At 40.0% G+C, this 27,850-nt stretch overlaps 1 protein-coding gene across 1 annotated transcript in view; it reads right to left on the bottom strand.

Moving 5' to 3' along the window:
- The window catches only part of LOC135196144 (sedoheptulokinase-like), a 210,242-nt gene that overhangs the window by 144,782 nt on the left and 37,610 nt on the right, over positions 1-27,850 (bottom strand). The window contains exons 3-4 of the mRNA XM_064222694.1: positions 26,791-26,968; positions 1,329-1,496 (exon numbers count right to left, since the gene is read on the bottom strand). Of these exons, the coding sequence (XP_064078764.1) occupies positions 1,329-1,496; positions 26,791-26,968 (346 nt within the window). The remainder of the gene's footprint in view (positions 1-1,328; positions 1,497-26,790; positions 26,969-27,850) is intronic.

The following is a 27,850-nucleotide window of genomic DNA, read 5'->3' on the forward strand; positions in this document are numbered from 1 at the left end:
CTGCATCTTCACAACCATCGACTCGGCAAAAGTAGCTTGAGACTTTGCTCAAGCCACCAATGAAAATGAAGACTCACCGCCACCAGCCAATAGGAAATCAGCATGGGGCATACCCCCTGTTGACGCCCCCAAATATAAGGAGGATGGACACCACACCAAAAGCAGTCCACTCTCAGCGTTCTAGCCTAGAGGATGTCTGACAGCTCCAGACAAAAGCTCGCTTCAAGAAAGAGAGAGAGAGAGAGAGAGAGAGAGAGAGAGAGAGAGAGAGAGAGAGGAGAGAGAAGAGAGAGAGAGAGAGAGAGAGAGAGAGAGAGAATATTGTTAATGACTTTGATCACTATGATATCATAGTTTATCTGTAAATTCAAATATATACACCGATTTTGACACTGTATTTGCTCATGACCTCTATAGGCGCTCTACTAGCCCGTTCAAGTAGCACAGAAAAAGCTGCTATTCGGAAAATAGAGAAGAATCTCTACAAGTGTAACGCTGCTGAAGTAGCCATTACTGTATATTCTATTCTAAAGTTTCCTGACTGGTTATTGATTTAAGACATAACTGTATATTTCAATGTTCAACGGCAACTAAATTCCTTAAAGGTAGGGAAATCAACATATTATTGGTTTATTTTGTAGTAAACTATGTATACATTATAAATACATAGAGTGATATAAGAAAAATTCATTACATAAAAACCCCTCAGCAATAACTTTTATCCAATACAGGAACTGTCTAGAGATAATGATTATAGCAATGCACACTAGAGAGCTTCTTTTAAAATGAGCTTTACTGCTGCCAGACTCTTTCAGCTACAGTTACTGTATCACTACACCAGCATCACTTTTGTCTCTCTCCTCTATGATCATAACTGCTGGATGTGCGTAAAAAATGTATCAAAAAGATTGATGAGAAATGTTGCGAAATGGGATGTTCACTGAATGAAGAGTGGTATGATGCAAAAATTTACCAATATTTTGTATAGGTTATGCCTACTGGGGGGAGAGGTTATGTTCCAATACTCAGAGCTCATTCAATCAGCAATGTAAGGCCTGTGCCTTCAGTAACTATGATAGAAGTTGACATCATCTGGTATGAAATAAAATTTATTTTTTTATACTATATGAGTAACACCAACTAAATAGTACAGCTAACCACAACCCAGAGCTATAAACCCCATCCCATTGTCATCTGGCCTACTAGCAATGATGCATGAATAAAGCACAAAGAGTAATTTTTAAATATTTTTTTGAAAAGTGTCATAGAGCAGATGATTTGGTACAGGAATCAATATTAACATGTAAAACAGTGCAATCTTATCCTACCTTTCTAATTTCTCTGGTTTATTTTTGGAAAACCATAACAAGGTAGCACACCCATAGCCAGATGCTATGGCAAGATGAGATTTTGGCACAGGCAAAGATGAGAGGAAATCTTGGGAACATCTACTGTCTTGCCAAGTGTAAAGGTGGCTGACTTCTCGAATCTCATATCTGCAGGAACAATTAATATTTTAGATTCAATAGATAGAAATGCTTACATGAATGTACAACTAATATCTAACAGCATGAAAATACATTACGTATTTTGGAGTTGGAAGTAAACTACCAGTTTTTGTAAGCACACTTACATCAAAAACTATAATCTGAATATTACAATACACAATAATTTCCTTTATGCATCTTCTAAAATTTATGTAGCTAGGTTTAAAAAATACCTTTAAAATAAGACAAAAACTTGAATGAGGCAACATATTACCAAAAAAAATTTATAAACAGTAAAACAAGTTCTAAAATTCTACTCACAACGTTAAATATACATGAGAACACAGTTGCCAATGGATCCTAAAAGTACCTATGACATTACTAACTACAATATGTGATTGAATTACAGATATTTCATCACACACAAATGAAAACTATTACAAAGAAAGATGCAAATACACTTTTAGGGCATTACAAAAGAGGAAGAAAGTTAGAGAATCATTGAAACCAGTATAAAATCATGTAACATGGGAAGATCATATCTTAACAGGGGAAAATCATCTCTTGAATTAATTCTACCTTCATTCAAACAGCTCAAACAGTGCAGGAGGAAGGGTCAAACAATCAACAGTTACAAAACTGTTGTTATCCAAATATAAAACCATGACATTTGTGAATGGAGATGTTATCCAAAATCAGCAAACTCTGGGGGTAAACACTTTAAAGCACCATTAAAATGCATGCACACAAGGATTCTGATTCTTTAATTATGGAACTTTGATAACTCAACAACTGACGACAGGAGAGTTCTGATGGCTTCTAACTTACACATTTAGCTTTGACAATTCACAAATTTCTCACCTCTGGTTACTTCAGAGGAAAATAATATCCCTGCAGTGCAGCATCATTATAACATCTCATATTACTCATATGATATTGTCCTTTATTCAAAATAAAAGTGTGACTTTTTTTATAAAACATTTTCAGTGTCAATTACAAGAGAAGTGATCATGATTTAATTACATATAAGCACATCTGAAAAACAAACTCTGATATAACCAGCAAAATACAAATTAATTCTTAAGTTATTATAACATGAGAAACTAATATGATAAGAAGTAACCATGTTAAAATCATTAGTATATTAGCTATAAGGAAAAGCTACATAAACATAAAAACATTAATATCTGAAATTGAAAAATAATTACGAAATACCAGTTAGGTTGGTCTATTAAGTACTCATCACAGCATTGCTCTGTAAGCTATGCAAGTTGGTGCCAGGGTACTACTATCCTAGGGTGCAATGAGGTTCCAAGGTAGATTTACTGTGTGCCTGTACAATCTTCCCAACAAACTGCAGATGATTATGTAGTCCTTTCAATCAAGCATCTAGGCTCCACAGCACCTATTGTGGATTCACTACAAAAACTAGAGGAATAAAGCATAGTTCCACTATGCTGTGCTCGAATAGGTTTGTATATCAAAATATGTATTTTGTTCTGTACAAAATTATACCTTCATCACAAACCTATTTGCCCTAATATGTTCTGAGGTAAGGAGATGTTTTGTTTGCCTGTAGAGTAATGTAACCAAAGTTAGCAGGGCCATAGACTGTTAGCTAAAACTGGGGCTTTTCTTCAATGGAGTGTTATGGGTTTGTGATAAAACATATCTTTCAAACTTAGGTCATTCAGTGAGACACAGTGATATAAATACACTGTACAACAATACATGGACAAGTATGATCTCTAGAATATTTTACGCCAAAATATTATTCTTAATGAAAATTTATTAAAGCAGATGCCAAGTAATTTTTCTTGACTTGCATATGAGTGGCATGAGGGATCTGTTGTCTTACAAAGTTAAAGTAGATATCAAAGGGAAAATATGAAAATTAGAAAAGAAAAAAAAAGCAGCTGGTGCCAAAGAGACATGACAAAAAGTCTCTGATAAATATGATATTGTTATGATACAGTAAAGTTTGTTCATACTTACCTGGCAGATATATATATAGCTGTATTTTCTGAAGTCCGACAGAATTTCAAAAACTTCCGGCACACGCAGTGTCGGCCAGGTGGTTAGTACCCATTCCCACCGCTGGGAGGCGGGTATCAGGAACCATTCCCATTTTCTATTCATAATTTTTATTTCCACTGTCCCCTGAGGGGAGGTGGGTGGGTACTTGATTATATATATCTGCCAGGTAAGTATGAACAAACTTTATTGTATCATAACAATATCATTTTGTTCATGAAACTTACCTGTCAGATATATATACAGTGGACCCCCCGTATTCGCGTTCTCCAGATTCGCGGACTCACACATTCGCGGATTTCTCTGGGGAACGTTTCCCCGCATTATTCACAGAAAATTCGCGCATTCGCGGTATTTTTCTATGATAAATATCCACAAATTCCTGGGGTTTTTTTTATGAATTTCATCATAAAATGCACTTTTTGTGATAAAACTATTAAAAAAACCAAGTATGAACATTTTCAGTGGGTTTTTTTGAGTTTTAACTAACAAAATAGGCTGTTTTTAGCATTTTTATAGGGGTTCCAAACATTCGCGGGTTCTAACTATTCACGGGGGGGTCTGGTACGCATCCCCCGCGAATACGGGGGGACCACTGTATAGCTGAATCCCACTGTTGGAGGTGGGAAGGGACAGAATAGAAGGATTTTGGGAAACAAATGCATGCAGATGATTTACATCTTGGTTCCACCTGTTAGCATAGCTGACTTCGTGATTACTGTCACCCAAGTCTGCTTCTGCTTTACTAGAGTTGCCAGCGAGGTAGAGACCTATAAAGCTGGTGCACTCCAGATGATCTGTCAACGGGGGTGTGACCACAATGTGACTAGACCATATTGACCATACCATGAGGGCTAAGAAGTATATATATATATATATATAAATATATATATAATATATATATATATATATATATATATATATTATATATATAGATATATATATATATATACATATATATATATATATATATCTATATATATATATATATATATATATATATATATATATATAATATATATATATATTATATATAGTATATATATATATATATATATATATATATATATATATATATCACCACCTGACCAACCTAGCCAAAGTTAAGGTGTTTTAACTAAGGCTTAAGAGTTAAGAAGTCGCCATTGGCGGCGACTCAATAACTAAATTAAGAGCTCTTCCTAACCATTTTCTACAGGATAGGATGAGTGGTACTTCTTGCCCCCAAGATTGTGTCTGCAGACACGTATGGCCCTAGCGAGCAGCAGATCTCATATGCCGTCTTCACATTCCGCAGGAAGTGTGAAGCGAACACAGAGTTGTTTCGCTAAAACGTGGTACTCAGTATGTTACTGAGTGCCATGCTCTGTTGAAATGCTTCCGAGGCCGCGCCCTCACCTCGTGAGCATTCAGATCAAAAGATTTCAAATCTTTGTGCAAACACAATGAAGGAGCCTTTTTGAAAGAACTCCTTAACACTAAAGCCAGGGTGTTCTTTGATATGGGCAAGTCTGGTCTTTTTCGGAACACTGCAGATTGTCCGAAGGACTTCGACTTTCTTTAGTTTTATGTAGATAAAACTTGAGAGACCCGACAGGGCACAGGACTCTCTCTGGCTCTTGCCCAATAACTTTTGCCATCCCTTGATTCCAAGCTCCTGGCCCAAGGACTAGACGGGTTTCCATTCTTAGGCCACAACGGAAGGTTTAGCGAACACACCACATTGTGTTTCCTAAAGCCAAAACTTCTGACGATGGCTTAAAACCTCACTAACCCTCTTTGTTGTATCTAGAGTGGTTAGAAAATAGGCCTTTCTGGTCACGTGCAATAAGTTAACCAAAAGGAGAGGTTCGAAATGCTTTGACATCAAGAACTTCAGACTACATCTAAGTTCCATATAGAAAGCTTCAATCTGGACATGCACAGTCAGTCCGTCTGTACTAAAGTCAGGTGACCGACCAGTTGACCAGTCAGACGAATCAAGGACAGCAAGGCTGTACCCTGAAGACCATAAGGCACTATTCTTCGCTGAAGGATGAGTGTCTGGACTGCCTGGGCGATTCAAGCTAAGCAAACCTTGGGGGGTGTATCAACGCAACCCAACGTCGTTAGCGAATCAACTCCTGAGCAACTCCTGACTCGAGCTTCTGGTGCCAGGAGAAAGGAGCGAGGAGCAAAAAGGCGATTCAGTCTCGAAGGACGAATGCTTGACAATCCAACCTGGTCTCATGTAAAACGATCATCGGGGGTGTATAAACGCAACCGACTTCGTCAACAAGAAACTCAGGGCTACTATATGTCACCTGATCTCGCACGAGTGTCTGACTCCGAGAAAACAGGTGAGACAAAAAGTAGATGGTGAGCGAGTTTCGAGATTCCACAGAACTCAAAGATCGTGAAGGGCTTTGTTGTTTGACAGAAGCAAATCTCTGAGCCCAAAGGCCATCAACAACATATTTGCATATTCTTTAATAGTTGTGACTGCCAGCTTATCCCATTCTTCAAATGGAAAGGGAAGACGGTAATTTTATGCTGTCAACATCTCGATAGTCTGAACGTGGTCAGACTCAGAGCGGAGAGGTTATAGGTACCTTTCGTGTTAGAGTAGACCGACTCTCTCGGAAAAGGTCCTTGGAAAGTGAACTAGGAAGGACGTGACCTCTGTGAATCTAGGATCTTGAAGGCCAACATGGGGCGATCAGCGTCATTGTCGCTCCCTGTGACTTCATAAATCATCTATTACATTTCCTAAGCATTTGAAAAAGGAGAAAAGACTAAACATCCATCCCCGTTCAATATCATAGGATGGCGTTTAATGGTACCACTCCCAGATCGAGAATAAGGGATCAGAGAAGAAGCCTTTTCGTCCTCAACATAGCATAGAGATGAATGAAAGGACGTCCCTAAAGTCTCCACAACTCTCAACATTCTTCTAAAGAAAGATTCCACTCGGAAGTCAGTAGTTGCTGCCGTCGATCGAGACGATTCGTACGGACTTTTGCAATCCTGTAACGAACCTCTAGAGGATCATTACATTCTACGTCTGTTGTTATAATAGGCTCTTTCTCGTAAACCCGAACAGGGACCGAGAGAAGATACTTCCTAAGATATGAGAGAGCTGTGGAAGATCAGAGTTGATATGGACCACTAGTTCCAAAAACTCGTTCCGAGGACTGGAGGGACGACCGAATTGCTTCCACTTCTTTCAGATTATGATCCAGGACATCTGAAACCCTCTCCAGATGTCCGGCACCTTCTTTCTATCACCTCAGGTGATACTTGACGCACTGAGAGATGTTCAGAATCATTCCTAGATCTCGAATAAAATTTCAGTTTCCCAGTAGGAAAAACATTTAGAGGTCTGAATTGCAGTCTATTCAGGGAAACAAACTTCTTTAGGAAAGAAATGGTCCCCAGCAAGCTCATCCATTCCCTCACACAGTATGTTTAATTCCCTAATAAGGCTGCGCTTTACCTAAACAGGAGAGCATATAACAGTGCAATGTTGCGGTAGACTCCTAGTCCTATACCGTGCGGTAACGAGCACCGAAAGGAGTAAGAGATATCTCTGTTGAACATAGTAAGGCAAAACGAATGCAATGTTTATTCATTCATGTAAGAAATCCCCTCAATCTTAGGCTAAAGTCCGTGATTGTAGGGCAGAGATACAGTTAGTCAGTCAATCTCGCAGGAGAGACGTAACCGCCAGCACAGAGATACGGTTAGTCAGTCAATCCCACAGGAGAGAGAGACGTAACCTACTGCACATGACAGCGCACGAGCTGGTACTGGCTCGGTTGGACTGGAGGACAGTCACAGCAGCAGCTTACGATCGTCGTCTCTTAACTTTATGCCTGGGTTGCCAGCTACCCTATTCTACGAAGAAATAGGTCCGTCATTTTTGAGCAGAAAGAGACTCTCAAGCTGGTATATTTAAGCGAAACAGAAAACGCTAAATATATAGATGCGTTTGTGTCGTCATAACACTACCATACAACGGTAAAAGATAAATCGGAAACTCCTGGAAGGCTGCAGGGAGTAACGATTAAATGTCCTTAAAATAATAGACAATTGACCTCTCGGTTGCCATCCGAAGAGGTAACTACAGCAAGCGTATATGACTTGAACCAACCAGTAGTAAAATAACGCAAGGCAAATATGATATTATATTACAATAAAGTTTGTTCATACTTACCTGGCAGACATATATATAGCTGAATTCGGAAATACAGCTACATACATATCTGACAGGCAAGTTTCATGAACAAAACTTAGAGAATCGAAGCAGACAGCTCAAGCTTCTTATGTTATTGGACATAAGCGTTCATTGACGTAGTCTACAAGTCTATTTCTTGTAAAGAGTCTGCGAATGACGAATGAGAGCTCTTCCGAATCTTGTCAATAAGAGCTTATCCGCTTACGCAATATAAAGTTAATGAGATGTTTGTCAATGAGAACTAACCCATTTACGGGACAAAGAGATATTTTGTCAATGAGGGGATACCCACATACTTGACAAAACGATAGTATATTGTCAATGGAGGAAAGTCACTGAATTGACAAAACGTAATCCAGGAAGTCGAGCATTTTATTTTTCCGATTCCCGTCTCAAACGAGGAAGGGGCAAGAATTCTGTTAAGAGACTGGACTTACGGCAGGTAGAACGACTAGTATTATTATTATTAAAGAAAGGAGTTTCACCAGTCCAATGAGTCAAACTTGACTCTCACAGGGCTGGCCCAAAAAAAATCGGGATATATAATTCTATATATATATATATATATATATATATATATATATATATATATATATATATATATATATATATATATATATATATAAAAATCAATGAATTAAAAAAATAAACAAATTATATATATATACATATATATCTATTTATCTTCAAATATAGTACTAAATTTAAGTGAAAAAATGAATGAATAAATAAATATATATATATATATATATATATATATGAAATCTAAGCGATAAAAAGAATTAACTATATATTAAATCTAAGTAATTTAAAAAGAATTAGTAATAAAATAAAAATCTTAGGTAAAAACTTAAATTCTATCAATTAAACGTGTATTCCTTAAAAAAGTTAAAATTCTAAAAACCGAAAAACTACTAGATTCAGTTAAAATGTCAGAAAAAGTTTTCCGACCAAAACATATCTCTCTTTCTCGCTTAAAAACCCGACATACCGAAAATATATGTTTAATAGATAAAAAAGTATCACACTCACTGCACATGGGAATGGTGCCGTGAGGTGTACACATTAAAAATCCATTGGTCAATCTCGTATGGCCAATTCTTAATCGAGTCAATATTACCTCAGTTTTTTTGTCATATTGATTAGATGACTCCCATGGAGAAACAGTTGACTTTAATTGTCTTAATTTATTATTCTGAGATACGTTGCTCCACAATCTTTGCCACTTTTCCATTGTAAATGTTTTTAATAAAGTTATGTAATCTCTAACGGGGAGATTAATATTCCGTTGAGGCAGATTGACGGCTGTTTTAGCAGCAGTATCCGCTCTTTCATTTCCAACAACTCCTACATGAGCCGGGACCCAACATAATTCGATATCTACCCCTTCAAGATAAAAATTGTTTAAAAGTTCTTTAAGGGGGCCGGAACCTCTATATATGGAGGTATAGGGCGAAAAATGCAGTCATGAAAAAATTCATGGAGCTTCATATGGCAATTGAGAATACGTATACGAAATATTTCGTCAAAATTCCTCTTACTTTCGTAGTTACAGGGTAATTAGTTAACGTAACTCAATAAGCCTAAAACATTGATCCATACAAGAAAATGCAATATTTCTTCTATTATCGTAAATTTTGATAATTATTGTCAAAGAAATTGGGAGAAATGGCATCTGTAGACATTCCCCGAGTCGAGAAGGAGACTTCAGGCTCAAGCTACCAAGTCCAGTCAGTCCTGATTTAGTGCGATAACAGATGTCAGGTAGTCTACACGTTCTATTTCACGTCTGACATTCGCCTGCTTTCACGTATGTTTATGTATGTTTCGGCAAGAATTTCATCATGCCAATGAGGAAAAGACAAGGGAAACATTTCGCTAACATACAGACGAAGAAATATCGCTCAAGTATTATTACAGAATATCATAATATATGCGTAGTTAGTGAAGAGAGAGGGGAGGGTTGCTTAGTAACGCCCCCGTCTTGCTTGACAGCACACGTCACACTGTGCCTAAGGCTACGATCTTTGAGCAAAGAGATCTTCATTTATGATAAATAACAAAGTTTTGGTTTTTTAATACCCAAAATGGAATATGAAATTCATAATAATCATGATTTATTAAATTGTCTTTGTAAATAAAGTGTACGCCTTCGAGTTTCACCTCTTGACATTCTCTTGCAATTAAGTTTGTTTATCTTTGTTTCGGGCAAGAATTTCATCATGCCAAAGAGGAAAATACAAGGAAAACATCTCGCTAACACACAGAAGAAGAAAATTCGCTGTAATAAGCAGAGTTAGTGAAGGGGAGAGAGAGAATTGCGTAGGAAGGAGTGCCCCATCTTGCCTCAAGCAGTGCCCCAGGCTGCGATATATGAGCAAAGGGATCATCCTTTATGATTAAATTATGATAAATAAAATAGTTTTGGTTTATTAATACACAAAAAACAAATATACATTCATAATAATCATTATTTATTAATATTGTCTTTATAGAAATACGAAGGAAAACTTTGAACGCCCGTATCTCAAAACTATACTTATTGACCTTCAAAATCTATCTTCTCACTTAGTTTTAAATACATTATAGAACAATCAAATAGAGCCCTTTTTTCCAATTTTTGTTTCGTATTTTTTTTTATAATTTTTTTCTCCTGATTTATAGGGTTTATTTTTTGACCATATTGAAAAATTCATATCTAGCAAAAAAATGACTTTTAGAAAAAAAACTCTCCATTCGATTGGAGGTCTACATCAGGTCTATATATGGTAGTAATCCCAGGTCTTAATATTAAATATCAAGGGAGGAGATAGAATTTGAAAAATGGTTATTTTCGGGATAAATTGCCCTGGCGTCACAAAACCAAAGGTCAGAGGCGAAAATCATATGTGGTTTGGAGATGTCCCAAGTCACCTTATTAAGTGGTATGAATATCAAAGTCCTGTCCTTAAAAAAGGGCATTAGCCGGCCGGCCCCCTTAATCTTTAATACCAACAGGTTCTTATGTGAATAGCTTTTGAGGGCTTCTATGGCACTTCGTGAATCCGAGTAGATGATAAATTTTAAATTTAGTCTTTCTTCATGTGCTTTAACAATATTGATGGCTAGTAAAATGGCATATAGCTCGGAGGTGAATACTGAAGACTCGTTTGGCAATGATAACTGGCTCATTTTCTTCAAAGACACTGCAGCGCTTCCTACACCCACTGAAGATTTAGAGCCATCAGTGTATATGGCGTAGTGAGGACCTTTCCTTTGAATATGCTCTATGGCAATTTGTTGATGGTGACTCGGGGTATAGCTAAATTTCTTTGATAAATGAAAAAGATGAGAGCATATTCTTGTTTTTTTCATGATCCAAGGTGGGGGGGAAAAGAGATAGTTGAATGATGTTCATTTTGATATTTGTTGACTGCAACAGCTTATTTGCTCTAATCGGGAATGGTGGCTCATGATTATTTATAAAAATGTCACTCTGAAAAAAGAGCTTTTCTGGGCTCAGCTCGTGTCGCTGCGCGAAATATCCTTTAATCTATTATTTCTAGGGTAAATGTACTAACACATACCAGAGAATAAATAAATAAAGAAAAAGGTCAGTACAACTGACTCGCTCACCCTCCAAGAGGGTGTCGGTATGAACACTATGGCGAGTGAGACCACTACCACGAGCCGAATGCCAATAGAATTCTCCCACTACAAAATCCCCACAAGAGGAGAGCCGACCCACAGAGTGGGCAGCAACTACTACTACTCCATCCCATGCTGCCAACTGCTGCGCCTCTGGTGGCCATCCTTTTTCGTTAGCGCACACGATACACACGTGCCCTTTTTTACTCTGTGTTTTTTGTGCCCTTTTCTTTGGATTTGTTTATCATGGAGCGTGCAGCCATCGCAGCAGCTAAGTTAAGTACTCAGTGTTTATTGCTATTTGGTTTTTCCCGGCCCTGAGCCCGTATTTGCCGTTTTTTAGGTATAAATACGAACTCTAGGTCGGAAGCATGGCAGCATGGTTCTGCCTCGTGGTGGGTTCGTTCTTGGTCTCCCATACCCAGAACATCCCCTTACTTTAGTACGCTCTATTTTAATCATCCGATTTGTTTAGGGTACAGTCTACACGGTTTTGTCATGCATGCATGTCTTTTACCTTATGTAGGCTCCTTCCATCCAGACCCTAGCCACGGCTCTTAGTATCGGCCCCGGCTAGCTTTGAGTGGTAGACTTTCCTTCGGGTTAGTCGTACACTCCTGGATTTTTTCTCCTACTATTTTGTTTTCTTTCTTTCATAATTATTCATTTGAATTATTTTATATTGTATGATATTATGTTTAGGTTAGTTAGGCGTCTGGCTTTGTTTAGCCTAGGTTGTGGCCCATAGGGCCTTTATGCTACCGCTCTTCAGTTCGGTTGCTTCCCGATAGCATCTCTCTGATCAGCTGGTTATGTTTCTAGGCTTTGTTGTCCATTGTTTTGTACTTACCGCCCCGTGGTCACTACGTGATCACGGGGCAGCCAGACGCCTGTCCAGTCACCTTCCCCCCTCCCGCTCTTCTATAGAGTCGGGGGGTGGGTCGGTCTGCCCATGCTCGCTCCGCATACCCGAGCCTGCCTCCCTCTCCCCCCCAGGCGGAGGGAGTAGAGGGACGGGACAGACCCAGACTGGACTCGATCTCTCCGGCTTCTCGGTCCGGCCGGATGGTAAGGTGGGGGGACTGGCCTTTCCCCCCTCCGTCGCTACTCCGTCGCTCCGTTGCTAGCCCGAGTCTGTATGTCCTCTCGCTCTTTCCCACCTTACTGGGGCTCCTTTACTACCGGAGACCTGGCATCCAGCGGAAAGGTGCTAGTCCATCCAGCAGGGTGGACCGGGGCATACAGTTAGTCCCTTCTAACCACTCCGTCTCGCTGAGCACGACACTCCGCCACGCACTGGACTTAGTCCGGTACGTTCGAGTTTTATAGGTTTAAGATCTGTTATGTTAAACTAGTAAGTTTATCTTAAGCTACCTTAAACCATCCCCCCTCCCTTACCTGTCTCACCGGATCTCTCCGGGGTTATAGCCTATTCAGGCGTTAAGGGAGGGGTTATGCCCAAATTTTTTCCGAGCTCCGGCATGCAACGGAGTTCTTCTGTCCTTTAGCCTGTAAGTGATAGTCTTTAAGATACTCATGTGTCTTTTCACTTACAGACCACCAACTGTGAGCATCCGGGATGCGCCGCCACACTTCAAGACCCATGTGGACATGAAGTTTGCCGGTCCCATGCTCCATGCGCGACTCCGCACGGGGACATCCAGGTCTGGTACCACGAGACATGTACCATCTGTTATGATCTGGTGAGCCAGCTCTTAGACGGGGTAAGTATTCCAACTCCGTTAACTGGTCCTCATTTTGTTATAGTTCTTAAGTTTTTACATTAAATCTCTCAAACTTAAGATAAAATTCATGGGGTTTTGTAGCCCCTATAATTTTAAGTTAAGCTTTTAAATTAGTTTTAGTTTTAAGTTTAATCTTAAAATCTAATCAATACCCTCTCTTCCAGGCTCCGGCTGTGAGGGATACCGCTCTGGCAACCCTGCGGGCCTGGGTCGGCGGTTTTGGGAAGAACGCCGCCAAGGGTATGCCCTACATTCTTGAAAAGAAGTTGGCGGTACTAATCTTCCCCGGAGGCAAGGCTACAGGCTACGTCGACCCAGCAGAGGCGGCCCCGACTATCGCTTTCATTCAGCAACAGCTGGCTGCCTCGTTGACGGATCAAGGCCAGGACATCTCCTCGGAAGTCGCGACACTGGATATTAATGTTGAACCTATGGTAGGTGTAGACGACCTGTTGGTCGAAGTAGGTACGTTGGACGCCCAAGGGATGCCCTTGGGTGCAACTGGTTCTTCTACCCCTGCAACCTCTCCATCCTTCCAAGGCTTTACAGGTACAGAACTGTATACTTCTCCTGACGCTTCCGTTAGACCCAAGGTCAAAGGTCAAGCAGTGAAAACCTTGACGAAGACGTCGTCGTCGTCGTCTAAAAAGACGGCGTCGGCGTCATCTTCTTCTCGTAAGTCTCCGGCTAGAAATCCCGGAGCAGAGAGACCTAAAGCTTCTGGGTCCGGCTCTAAGTCCTCTAGGAGTAAATCCTCCAGGGAGAGATCTCATACTCCAGCGGAGTCGTCAGTTCCGCTACCTTTGGTTCCGGTTCAGAGCCACCCTTCCACCTCCGCAGCAGCTCCGGCTTTGGACTCCAACGCTGGTCTGTTGCAACAAGTGGGCGATCTGGTTGGTTCTCTGAAAAACAGCATGGAACAAATGATCTCCCGGTTGTCTGATAGGATCACCTCTCACGACAACATTATAGCCGGACTGAGCCAAGCTCCACTAGCCTCTCCTCCACCTTTCAGCACAGGGGGAGCCCAATTACCCCCGTATGACTCTCTACCTCCGTTCTCAATGAACAACCCTTGGAGAGTAGCGTCATACGCCCCCTTCCAAGACGGGCTTATCTCTATCCCGGAATGTGGAACTCGGAGGATTGAAGACTTCGAGTTCTACCCGGAAGACCTTCAGCCTCCGTTCATCGGCTACGCCAGGCTCACCGCCTCGGCCATGACTCGGGACGATAAGGTACCGAAAGAGACAGTCCTCTATTCACGAGACCAGGCTCAGAGAGAATGGCTCAGGTGTCTAGAGGACATGGATTGTTCCAATACGAAAATCCAACCTTTTAAGAGTCCTTTTACGATCTTTACGATGGAAGAGACTACCCCGCTCCCTTTCTTGACAAAGATCGCGACAACCACCATTCCAGCAGCCCAGAAGGGGGATTCCATGCCTCAGCTGAAGGAAGCAGATCCTACGTCTCCTTTACTTCCCTCAGCCGGTGAATTGTGGGAAGATTTGCCCAACACCTTCTCAGCTGGCAAACTCAAACCAGACTGTGCTATGGAGCAGTTTGGTGAGAAGCTACCTAGGCTTCCAGATAGCCTTATTCAGGCGGAATCGATGCCAAATCGAGGTTAGCAGGTCTATTAATTTCCATGGCCATGACCGAGGTGGCTACCATTGCCTATGGGTCGGAGCCACTCTTTAAGCTTCTTACCAAATCTCTGACTCAAACGGTGCAGTCGGATATGTTTGAGTTCGCCACGGCTAGGACGAATTGTAGGAAACATGTCCTACAAGAAGCAACAATTCGGCACGAGCCGAATAAGTTGCTTACATCAAGCATCTGGGGAGCAGACCTCTTCCCAGAGGCGATGGTGAAGGAGGTTCAGGCAGAGGCTACGAGATTGAACCAAAGCCTTAAAGACCGTTGGGGTCTTACGGCCAAGAGACGTCAGGATCAAGCCGGTAAGGGTAGGGCTCAAAGGAAACCCAGACGTTTCCAGCCCTACCAGAAGAAACAGCCACGCTTTTCTCAGCAGGTTCCAGCTGTTCCCTTGGTACAAACAGCCCAACCTTCTACCTCAAAGGCTCAATCGCAGCCGATCTACGTTATCTCCCCTCAGCCTCAACCCTCCACCTCTTACGCTCTCTCTCCAGCCTACAATCAGGTCTTCGAGGGTCAAGCTTCCCAGAAGTATGACCGCTCGGGTAAGGGAGGCAGAGGTAAGCGATCCTTTCGTGGGAGAGGATCGGGAGGGCCCTTTAATAGAGGAAAGCATTTCAGGGGAGGCCGAGGAGGCTACCAAAACCAATGAGGATTTTCAGGTAGGAGGGAGGCTGTTTCACTTCCGCCACCGGTGGAACTTCAGCAAGTGGGCTCAGAGCATTGTGTCAAAAGGCCTGGGTTGGAGCTGGTTAGCGAACCCACCCCATCCAGACCTTTCCGCCAACTTCCTTCCAAGGAATTGACGGAGTATGCGGAGGATCTCCTTCAGAAAGGAGCTATAGCGAGAGTCAACAGGTTAAAATTTCAAGGTCGCTTGTTCAGCGTGCCAAAGAAAGGCTCACAAAAAAGAAGGGTAATCTTAGACTTGTCCCGCTTAAACTTAGCCATTCGCTGCGACAAGTTCAAGATGCTCACGATCTCGCAGGTGCGGACCTTACTTCCCCGTGGGGCCGTCACCACCTCTATCGTTCTTACAGATGCTTACTATCATATCCCTATTGCAAGACACTTCCGTCCGTATCTGGGCTTCAAGATAGGAGACCAGACATTCTCCTTCAAGGTAGTTCCTTTCGGGCTCAACGTAGCACCCAGGGTGTTCACGAAGCTGGCGGAAGTAGTAGTTCAACAACTAAGATCGCAAGGGGTTATGGTAGTAGCGTATCTCGACGATTGGTTGATCTGGGCTTCAACAGTCGAGGAATGCAACAGAGCAACACTGAAAGTGATTCAGTTCCTGGAATATCTAGGCTTCAAGATAAACAGGACCAAGTCAAGACTCACTCCAGAGTCAAACTTTCAGTGGCTGGGCATTCAATGGAATCTATCCTCCCATACTCTGTCGATTCCATCAGCCAAGAGGAAAGAAATAGCGAAGTCAGTCAAGCAATTTCTGAGTCACAAACTGGCGTCAAGAAGAACTCAGGAAAGGATCCTGGGTTCACTCCAGTTTGCATCAGTGACAAACATCCTGATGAAAGCCAAACTGAAAGACCTAACCAGAATCTGGCGCTCACGAGCAAATGTCAGGTCCAGGGACAAACTATCCTCAGTCCCTCAGTTTCTACGGAATCGACTCCGGCCGTGGGCGAAAGTCAAGAACTTGTCGATATCAGTGCCCCTTCAGTTTCCTCCACCGGGGATTACCATCCACACAGACGCTTCATTAAGCGGTTGGGGAGGATATTCCCAGTTCAAGAAAGTTCAAGGAACGTGGTCACCTCAGTTCCGTCAGTTCCATATAAACGTACTGGAAGCAATGGCAGTGTTCTTGACTCTAAAAAGGTTACGTCCGCCAAAGTACTCCCATATAAAGCTAGTCTTGGACAGCGCAGTGGTAGTACATTGTATAAACAGAGGAGGCTCCAAATCACGTCATCTAAATCATGTCATGGTAGCCATCTTCTCCCTGGCGGACAAGTTCAGTTGGCATCTCTCCTCCACCCATATAGCTGGAGTGAGAAACGTCATAGCAGATGCTCTATCCCGATCAGTACCTCTAGAGTCGGAATGGTCACTGGACAACAGTTCGTTCCAATGGATTCTTCAGAGAGTTCCAGGCCTACAAGTGGATCACAAACTCCCATGTTATGTGGCCCCCAACCTGGACCCTCTGGCCTATGCCACGGACGCCCTGGCTCTAGACTGGAACAACTGGGAGAAGATTTATGTCTTTCCTCCAGTGAATCTTCTCATGAAGGTATTGAACAAACTCAGGACATTCAATGGTCAAGTGGCTCTAGTAGCCCCAGACTGGCCGAAGAGCAATTAGTACCCTCTAATTCTGGAACTGGGTCTTCGCCCTCTTCGGATTCCCAGTCCCAGGCTCTCCCAGTCAGTACAAACGAAGACTGTGTTCGCTTCCTCAGGGATTCTCAAAACCCTAACTTTATGGATTTCATGAAGTTTGCAGCGAAAAGGAATGCGAATATTGACCCTCAAAATATTCTCTTCTTGGAATCCGGTAAAAGAGATTCAACTTTGAGACAGTATGATGCTGCTGTCAAAAAGTTAGCAACCTTCCTGAGAGAATCAGATATTAGGATCATGACAATCAATTCAGCTATATCCTTTTTCAGATCCTTATTTGAAAAAGGCTTAGCAGCTAGCACGATTACGACAAACAAGTCAGCCTTGAAAAAGATTTTTCAATTTGGTTTCAACATAGACTTGACAGATTCCTACTTCTCGTCTATTCCCAAGGCGTGTGCTAGACTTAGACCTTCTGTAAGGCCTACGTCAGTATCATGGTTCTTAAACGATGTTCTAAAGCTGGCTTCAGAAACTGATAATGACACATGCTCGTTTATAATGCTCTTAAGAAAAACTCTATTTTTATTAAGCTTGGCTTCAGGAGCTAGAATTTCAGAACTGTCGGCTTTATCCAGAGATCCGGATCATATTCAGTTCCTTCCCACAGGGGAAGTGCTACTTTCTCCGGAACGTAGTTTTATAGCTAAGAATGAAGATCCTTTGATGAGGTGGGAACCATGGAAGGTACTACCCCTTCCACAAGATGTATCTCTTTGCCCAGTTTCGACCTTACGAGCCTTTCTGTCTAGGACCTCCTCATCCTCATCGGGTCCTCTCTTTAAGAGAGAAAAAGGTGGTACTTTATCTATTAAAGGCATCAGGCAGCAAATCCTGTACTTCATTAAACAAGCCAATCCTGACTCTTTTCCAAAAGCACATGATGTCAGGGCAGTAGCCACCTCAATTAACTATTTCCAACATATGAACTTCGATGAGTTGAAAAAATATACTGGATGGAAATTGCCGACAGTATTTAAACGTCATTACTTAAAGTCCTTGGAAGCTCTGAAATTTTCAGCAGTAGCAGCGGGTAACATAGTTTCCCCCGACTCTGCCTAATCTTTAGTAGAAGATCCAGTCCTCCTTTCTACCTGCCTCACCCAACAGTTCGTCTATTCCTGCCTTGTTCATCTACGGTTACCTTGTGTCTTAGCTGCTTTTATGATGATGTGGTGGGTGTCCCTTATTTTTTTGCTAGGGACACTCACAATTGATTGTGTATATTGATCTCTTGGATGTCATCCCCTTATTTTTATGCTAGGGGATACATCTTATTTGTAATGGTTACGGGTTTTGTATATTAAGTTATATACATTCCTTTATATATTATTATTGTTGAGTTTGTTTTGTTCAACTTATTATGTTAATTGCTCTGGATTTCTGATACATATCCTTACACAGATACCATTTTGGTACATATATGCCATATTACTCCTGTATATATGTAAATTACCTTAAGTTAAGAAATATTATTAGAATTAAGTTTAATTTCAGCAATATTTCTATTTTGTATCATTGTGTATATGTATCCTTATTAGCAATTATATTCTTTTATTTTATTTTACCTTTTATTTGAGACCTCTTTTTGTTTTGTTGATTTTTGTTTACAATCTTGTGCTATTTCTCTGGTACGATTTCGCGCAGCGACACGAGCTGAGCCCAGAAAAGGGATTTTGACGTAAGGAAAAATCTATTTCTGGGCGATTGGCTCGTGTCGCCAGCGAAATCCCGCCCTACCCATCCCATCGCCCAAGATTGCCTGCTAACTTCAGGATGGCCACCAGAGGCGCAGCAGTCGGCAGCATGGGATGGAGTAGTAGTAGTTGCTGCCCACTCTGTGGGTCAGCTCTCCTCTTGTGGGGATTTTGTAGTGGGAGAATTCTATTGGCATTCGGCTCGTGGTAGTGGTCTCACTCGCCATAGTGTTCATACCGACACCCTCTTGGAGGGTGAGCGAGTCAGTTGTACTGACCTTTTTCTTTATTTATTTATTCTCTGGTATGTGTTAGTACATTTACCCTAGAAATAATAGATTAAAGGATATTTCGCTGGCGACACGAGCCAATCGCCCAGAAATAGATTTTTCCTTACGTCAAAATCCCTTTTTTGTAGGAGAACTTGTAGATAGAATATTCAATGCACTCCGCATTGTTACAAAATCCCGATGCAACGACACAGGGGGTTCTCCAATTTCACATAAAACCGAGAGATTTGGGGATGATCTAAACGCTCCACTACAAATTCTCAGGCCTCGAGTATGTATTGGATCTAAACACTTCAAAGCTCTGACTGCAGGGGCTCTGAAGGAAAAAGACCATTAGGAGAGGCAACACACATACCAGCCTACTCTGGTGAATGTTCACTAATACAAGGAACAAATGATCAGACTTACTGATACAAATGGATGAATCATGAAATAAAGTTGACTCCTACTTTCCAAACCATGGACAACCTTTCTAAAGTCTTCCTTCCAAATGGCTAAAGCCAAACTAGCAGAAGACCAGGGAGAATGCTCACTAGCACTATGGTGCATTGAAAGATATCCTACACAGGTCAAGAGCATTCCGAGTTTCAGCACATTTACACAATTGTAGGTTGTCGTGTACAGATCTGTCTACTCAAGCAAGATCTGGGAATCATGCATGAGTAAGATGAGAAAGCATCAACGACTCCTCTACATAATTCTGAAAAGGCACAAGCAATGAGAGAAGAGTCTTTGGTACTTCTTGTTTTTCAAAAAAGACAGGGAGACAAGGGATCACAAGCACATGCAGAAGAACCCAGTGCTTACCCTACATACAGCAAAAGTCACGCAGAAATGGTTAAACACTTCAGAGGAAGAGGAGGAAGAGCTCAGGAGGAGGGGAAGGGACAAGATACCTGTTTGCATTTCTTAACCTCTACCAAAAGCCTCACTCTCTCCTATTATGACAGAGCATATGGTAGGGACAGAAAGAAGCGACTCTATGGTACCGCCTATTTTTGATACCATGTTGACCTCCTTACCAAGAAAAACACCATGGTAATCAGCAAAGCCTGTAGCCAAAGCCAAATACTAGTCTAGAAAGTCACAAAGGAGAATCTCTAAGAATACCTACAGATGGCTATATCCTTTCAAGTGGTTTAGGTAATCCATTGTCTGAAGCAATAAATGAAGCAAGAGTAGTTAGTGGCAAACCATGAGCATATACTGAGATCTCACAGACAGCTTAACATATGTGCCTGGGTTGTCACTGTTGGAGAGCCTGTACTGGGTCACTACCTCCATGCATGTACTTCTCTCAGACCGAATCAAACAAGCAAGGATAGAGAAAAGGAGTTGGAAAGGTTCAGAGCTATCAAGAACAGAGTATTATCCCTACTGATGACTTGGCAAATGTTTCTTGGCTTTCTTTCGCTACTTGCCAAACCTCCTCTGCTATGAAGGGAACCATCCAGCGCACTTCCAGAAAGGTGAGTCAGTACTGCATATCCAACCAATTCAACAAAGAAAACTGCAGAAGGTCAACAATAAAAGTAACCATAAAGCAGTCACATACACAAAGCTTATAACCCAGAAATCTTTGTTGCTCAGCCATACTCTTATCAGCAACAGAAATCTTTGTTGCTCAACCATACTCATATTAGCAACATAAGTTGCACAAACACAATCCACAGACCGTCTTCCAAAAAATACTTGGACAACTTCAACCAGGCTGTCAAGAGACAAACACAGCAAGATAGCCACTCACAACAGTGGTGGAAGAAAAAGTACACAGTAGACTGCAACAGGTGAGTAGGGATTCCACCACATACCCATGTACCACCAATTAACCACCTTGCTATCTAGTTTCAATGGCTGTTTCCAGATCGTAATGAGAAATATGTACTCCTACAAAAAAAGAATCCACTTTGTATTTCCTTAGGAACAAATATACGTAGTGCCAATGGAACACATACAATGCCAGCAAGAGCAGAATGTGAACCTAGCACAGTATTAGAGGACAAAGTCTTCTCAGTATATTCTCCACAAGTCAGTTCAATACAGGCTGTCCCCGGTTATCGACAGACTCGGTTAATGGCGATCTGGTTTTATAGCACTTGTCTAGCGCCAAAAAATCAGCAACTTATGGTGCCATAATGGGCCAAGTTTTGGTTACTGGCGCCATAAAGCACCGATAATAGACTTATGGTGCCATTAACCGAAACTTGGTGCCATAAGCACCATAAATTGCAGTTTCGCTTAATGGCGGTTTTCGCTTATCACCACACCGCCGAGAACGGAACCCCCGCTGATAACCGGGGACTGCCTATTACTTATTATATCATTAATTGTTGAACCCCATTATAACAATACAGGCAGTCCCCGGGTTACGACGGGGGTTCCGTTCTTGAGACGCGTCGTAAGCCGAAAATCGTCGTAAGCCGGAACGACGCTTGGAAATATGTCTTAAACTAATAAAAAGTTATAAAAACCTTACTTGTAATCCTTTGGTTGCACTACATGTTGTTTCCTGTAGTTTTATGTACAACCTGGAGTTATTTTCATAAAAGAATGCTGGTTCTTGAAGGTAAAAACTATTGTAATCCTCTGGTGACACTACATTCTTGAAGTTTTATGTACAACCTGGAGTGATTTTGCCAAATCTTGAGGGCTACAAGAACAGCTGATTACTATTTACGTATCATATAGACTAATTAAAGTAAACGTATCTTTAAATAGGCTTATATATTAGTATCAACAAAACATTTCCTGCTATGAGTCAGAGGCCGTTTAATGAAACGAACACTTCTCTGTCCTATCTGTTCAGAAAATAAATGTTACGTCAATCCCCGAGACGGTGACCATTGTTGCCAAGGCGTCTCTCTCTCTCTCTCTCTCTCTGATCAAATTACACTGGAACTTTGACATACGATTGCCCTAATATACGAATGTTTTGAGATACAACAGAAAATTTGCGAAAATATAAGCTTTGATATACAACGAAATATTTGAGATACGATTTTGCGATGAGTGTTAGTTGTATAGGCGACCGATAAATGGCGTTCAGTCTGTTGTTTGTTGGTGCTGCATGTTAACACGTCGTTGTTTAGTTCGTTGTATTTGCGCCTATTTTTCGTGATATTTTGTCTATTTTATTATTAACCATGGGTCTCAAAGCTAAAGACAAAGCAGGTGATAAGAAAAAAACCCAAGAAAATGATTTCGATGGAAGCAAAACATGAAATTATAGCAAAGCATAAAACCTTCCAAAGGCATCACCATTATTTCTAAACTACAAACTGATTAAAATAAAAAAATAAAAATTAGTTTAGCAATGTTATTTCATTTGTGTTTATTACGTAGTTATTAGTGTACATACGTAAATAAAAAGAGAACAAATCGTTCCCTGCCACCCTTCCCTACCTCTTCCCCCTGCTGGCCTCACGTCATCTTTCGTTGTGGTAAGTAAAATTCCTTTCTTTTTTTTAATTGATTTTATTAACATTTATTATCATTTATCACATTGCTATGTTATTTTATCATTATGTGTGTTATTACTCGTTTATTTGTGTATAAATTGTGTATATGTAATTTAGCTGTGTTTAGGTGTGGTTTCATACCGCTAGAACGGATTAATACATATTACATTATTTTAAATGGGAAAAAATGCTTTGAGATACAACTGTTTTGATATACGACGATGGTAACGGAACAAATTAAATTCGTATGTCAAGGTTCCAGTGTACTGGATAATGTCTCTTTGGATACTTCGATTTTGCCAAATCTTGAGGGCTACAAGAACAGTTGATTACTATTTACGTATCATATAGACTAATTAAAGTAAACGTATCTTTAAATAGGCTTATATTATTAGTATCAACAAAACATTTACTGGCATGAGTCAGAGGCCGTTTAACGAAACGAACACTTCTCTGTCCTTACTCGGAGCGTCGGAAGACGCCTCTCTCTCTCTCTCTCTCTCTCTCTCTCTCTCTCTCTCTCTCTCTCTCTCTCTCTCTCTCTCTCTCTCATTGTAATCTAACCAGAAACTTCGTTTTGTTATTATTACTGGAAACAAGCAATGATTTTTTTCATTATTTGTGCTTTTGGACTGTTATATGTAAACTTTGCGCACCGCAAGCTAGTATGTATTCATTCGCTCGGAAACTAGTTCCGCATATGAGGCGTCACTAAAAAACATAGAAAAATACGACATAAAAAGTGTCGAAAATCATCATAACCTCAAAATTTTTTTTGTAATCTAACCAGAAACTTATTTTTATTAATATACTGTGCTAAACTATAAAGGAGTTTTATCATAGTATGAGTTTTTTAAAAGCGTCGTTAACTCGGAGCGTCGGAAGCGTCAGCGTCGTAACCTCGGAACAAGCGTCGTAACCCAGGACGGATTTTTCCATTGAATATTTAAGAAAAAGCGTCGTAACCTCGGAACGTCGTAAGCCGGAACCGTCGTAACCCGGGGACCGCCTGTAATTGTTTAACCCCTCAACTGCTGCCTTAGAGCTTGTATCTTACATGTGAGCATAGAGTATCACTGCCGTTAACAGCGGTATCAGTTAACGGCTATCCGGTTTTACAGCTCCTGTCTAGCGACGCTGTTAACCCTTAAACGCCGAAGCAGTATTTCAAAGATCGTCTCCCGTATGCTAGTGGCGTTTGCGAGTGAGCACCGAAGCGGAAAAATTTTTTTTTCCAAAAAATCACAGCACGCTTAGTTTTCAAGATTAAGAGTTCATTTTTGGCTCCTTTTTTTGTCATTGCCTGAAGTTTAATATGCAACCATCAGAAAAGAAAAAAAATCATTATCATATATAAGTATTGGGATATATGACAGAGCGGAAAAGTCATATATGTATAATTGTATACAAATCGCGCTGTGACCAAAACGGTTAAAGCTAACGAGTTAATTTTTTTTCGTTGTATTGTACACTAAAATGTGATCATTTTGGTATATAACACATTGTAAAACGATCAAGGCAACACAGAGAACATATTATCACAAAATGATGCATGAATTCTTAACGCGCGGACGTAAAAAAAACTGTTTTCAAAAATTCACCATAAATTGAAATATTGTGCTAGAGACTTCCCGTTTGTTGCAAAATGAAGGTAATTAATTGAATATTACTAGACTGTAAGTGTTGTAGCTTACAATTGCAGTTTTTTACCATTTCGGTCGGGTTAAAGTTGACCAAAGGACGAATTTTTTCTATTTATCGTTATTTATATGTAAATATTTCAAAACTGATAAAAGCTACAACCATGGGTTGTTTTTAGTTTTATTCTACATGAAATTGCACACATTTTCATATATAAAACTTTATGTAATGGCCAATTTAAAATGGTGCAAACATTACAAAAATTGGACGAAAAAGTTTCTGATTTTTTCGGAAGAGTTTCCGTGCGGACTTAAGGAAAAGTTTATTTCACAGACTTCCAATTTGTTGCAAAATAAAGGTAAATGATTGAATATTACTAAAATGTAATATTTTTAGCTTACAATTGCGTTTTTCAACCATTTCAGTCGAGTCAAAGTTGACCGAAGGTTGAAATTTTGGCACTTATCGTTATTTATATGAAAATATTTCAAAACTGATAAAAGCTACAACCATGGGTTGTTTTTAGTTGTATTCTAAATGAAATTGGGCACATTTTCATATATAAAACTTTATGTAACGGCTAATGTAACTGGATTTAAAATGGTGCAAACATTACAACAATCGAACGAAAAAATTTCTGAGTCTTTTCGGAAGAGTTACCGCGCAGATGTAAGGAAAATTTTTTTTTTTCATAAATTCACCATAAATCGAAATATTGTGCTAGAGACTTCCAATTTGTTGCAAAATAAAGATGAATGATTGAATATTACTAGAATGTAAGAGTTTTAGCTTACAATTGCGTTTTTTTACCATTTCAGTCGAGTCAAAGTTGACAGAAGGTTGATATTTTGGCACTTATCGTTTTTTATATGAAAATATTTCAAAACTGATAAAAGCTACAAACATGGCTTGTTTTTGGTTGTATTCTACATGAAATTGTGCACATTTCCATGTATAAAACTTTATGCAACAGCTAATTTAAAATAGTGCAAACATTACGACAATCGGATGAAAAAATTTCTGATTTTTTCGGAAGAGTTACCCCATGGACGTAAGGAAAATTTTTTTTCATAAATTCACCATAAATCGAAATATTGTACTAGAGACTTCCAATTTGTTGCAAAATGAAGGTAAATGATTGAATATTACTAGAATATAAGATTTTTAGCTTACAATTGCGTTTTTCAACCATTTTCGTAGAGTCAAAGTTGACCAAAGGTTGAAATTTTGGCACTTATCGTTATTTATATGAAAATATTTCAAAACTGATAAAAGCTACAACCATGAGTTGTTTTTTGTTGTATTCTAAATTAAATTGCACACATTTTCATATATAATACTCCATGTAACGGCTAATTTAAAATGGTGCAAAAATTATGTCAAAGTGACGAAATAATTTCTGAGATGTGTCGCTGATGTTTTTTAGTCCGAGAAGAAAGAAATTCGTGCTTGCGCGCCTGTGTAACCATTGTAAACAAAATAATGCCTTGATCCGTGAGCTCCCAGCATCCCCAAAGGCGCGTGATTCAAAATTTTCGCGCGAACTAGTAGGCCTATAACTATTTTTCCGCAAATTTTAAAAAAAACTTTTTTTATATCGACATACCATACGTCCAATCAGCACCCAACAGACATTTTATATCGACGTTTACTACGTCCAATCAGCGTTAAAGGGTTAACTGGATTTTCGGTGCCGATCTCTGGTTAGAAGCGCCAATATCCAGTCAGCAGCGCCAATTCTAGTTAACAACAGCTCTAATCTCTGGTTAGCAGCGCCATTAAGCAGGTTTTTAGTGCTGTTATCGCCGATTTTCAGTTGGCAGCGATTTTCCGTTAGTAGCATTGGCCGGCCGGGAACATGAACCCCGCCCCCCCCCTCCCTGTTAACCAAAGGGCTGCCTGTAATTATCACTTCAAGTACTGATCTAAATTTGTTAAAATGAATACGTAATTCCATACTCAGTACATACTGTCAACTATACAGTACATACTGTATATGGTGCTTTTTAATTCTACTCATGGGAAATTAATTTTTCATTAAAAGATGTAATTTAGCAGCTGATCAACATGAAATAGAGAAAAATTGTGTAATACCAAACCTTTTACAAGCAGAATTTAATACAGACTAGTAGTAGCATATCAAAAGTCAATCCAGAATTGTATCTACTATAATCTTAATATTCTAAAACTTGATAAACTAAGTATTCTGCCCCATTAGCATAAACACCAAATTCCTGTAACTTACCCATAAAAATAAAATTCTGAGTACAATATAATGCTAATTTAAGGACATACATGACTCCAAATTAAAACCTACAAAACATTTTTATGAGAAAAATCTAGACAAAAAATTACAGTACATTAATGAATTAAAATCTTTAAAATACATTAAACACTGTAAAACACATACAACAAATAAGCCTGTAGCTGCATATAATGATATATTTCATTCTTTAAAATAATTTTACTATCAGTCAAATTTGGTACTATTTACCAGTTCTAAAATGAAATATTGATATGAAATAGATATTTAGCAACACCAAAGCTCAACTCATAATCTCACCTATCATTTTCAGGTTTCTGTTCCCATGCATGGCCATGCTTCCATAACATACAACCATGCATCTGCCCACAGACACCAATTCTGATAACCTTACGCATCCCTTCTCGTGGCAGCCGAGAAATACACATCTGCAGCGCAGAAAGAATGCGGGGTACATCCTGCTTACTCCCTTCAGTCCCTGAAATTGAAATCACAATTTTTAAAAGTAAATTGTATTTTTCCTAACTATACAAACCTACATTAGGAACTGCTTACGTCGAAGCTGGAACACGGCTGCTAAAACTCTTGAACAATGTGGTTAGGCCGTAACTACTGGCCGGTAGCTGGGTAGACCCGCCTGCCCAAATGTAAACATTCCACTTTGCCTTTCAACCCAGGTTTCAGATTGAGGGGTGGCATGAGGTGGGCCAAAAATGTAAAGGACCTCAGGTTTGTATAGTTGGGAAAATACAATTTACCTATTAACTGTAATTTGTTCCTACACAATATACAAAACCTAGGTCCTTTACATTAGGAAGACTCACTGATTGGAGGAAGGAATCTGACTGAGTCTCTTGAACTGACTAGAGTTCTGTACCCCTGGGCTACTCATGGTTGAAAGAGCGGGGAGGAGTGCCCTACCTCTGACAAATTCATCGGAGTTGTATAGATATTTAATGTTATGCTGTATATTAATTACGTTCAGTTTATGAACATTTCTTACATTTGCTTTGTATTATTCTATTGAAGAATTATATTTATGTTCCCATTTATATTTTCTCATTGAACGTATTGTAAGACCACTATTTCGTTATGCATCGTGGCAACAATGTAATTAGATGTGTCAACACTGCCTTTATTTCCCGCCATATGCATAGTCAGTCACTGTCCAGTGGTCATTGTAGTGACAAGCGCGGACCTGCTTCCCGCTACTGTCGTCTTGATGTCTTGTTTATCTTCATTACAAGATTTTAAAGAATCTACGGGTTTGATTTGTCACCCCTTCATTCCATTTCTTGCATGGATGTATGTGGCAGCATCCCACACAGGAGTATAAGAAATGCGACATCAAGAGTCAGAC

This window comes from Macrobrachium nipponense, chromosome 17 (assembly GCF_015104395.2).
Source record: "Macrobrachium nipponense isolate FS-2020 chromosome 17, ASM1510439v2, whole genome shotgun sequence".
NCBI classification, from domain to species: domain Eukaryota; kingdom Metazoa; phylum Arthropoda; class Malacostraca; order Decapoda; family Palaemonidae; genus Macrobrachium; species Macrobrachium nipponense.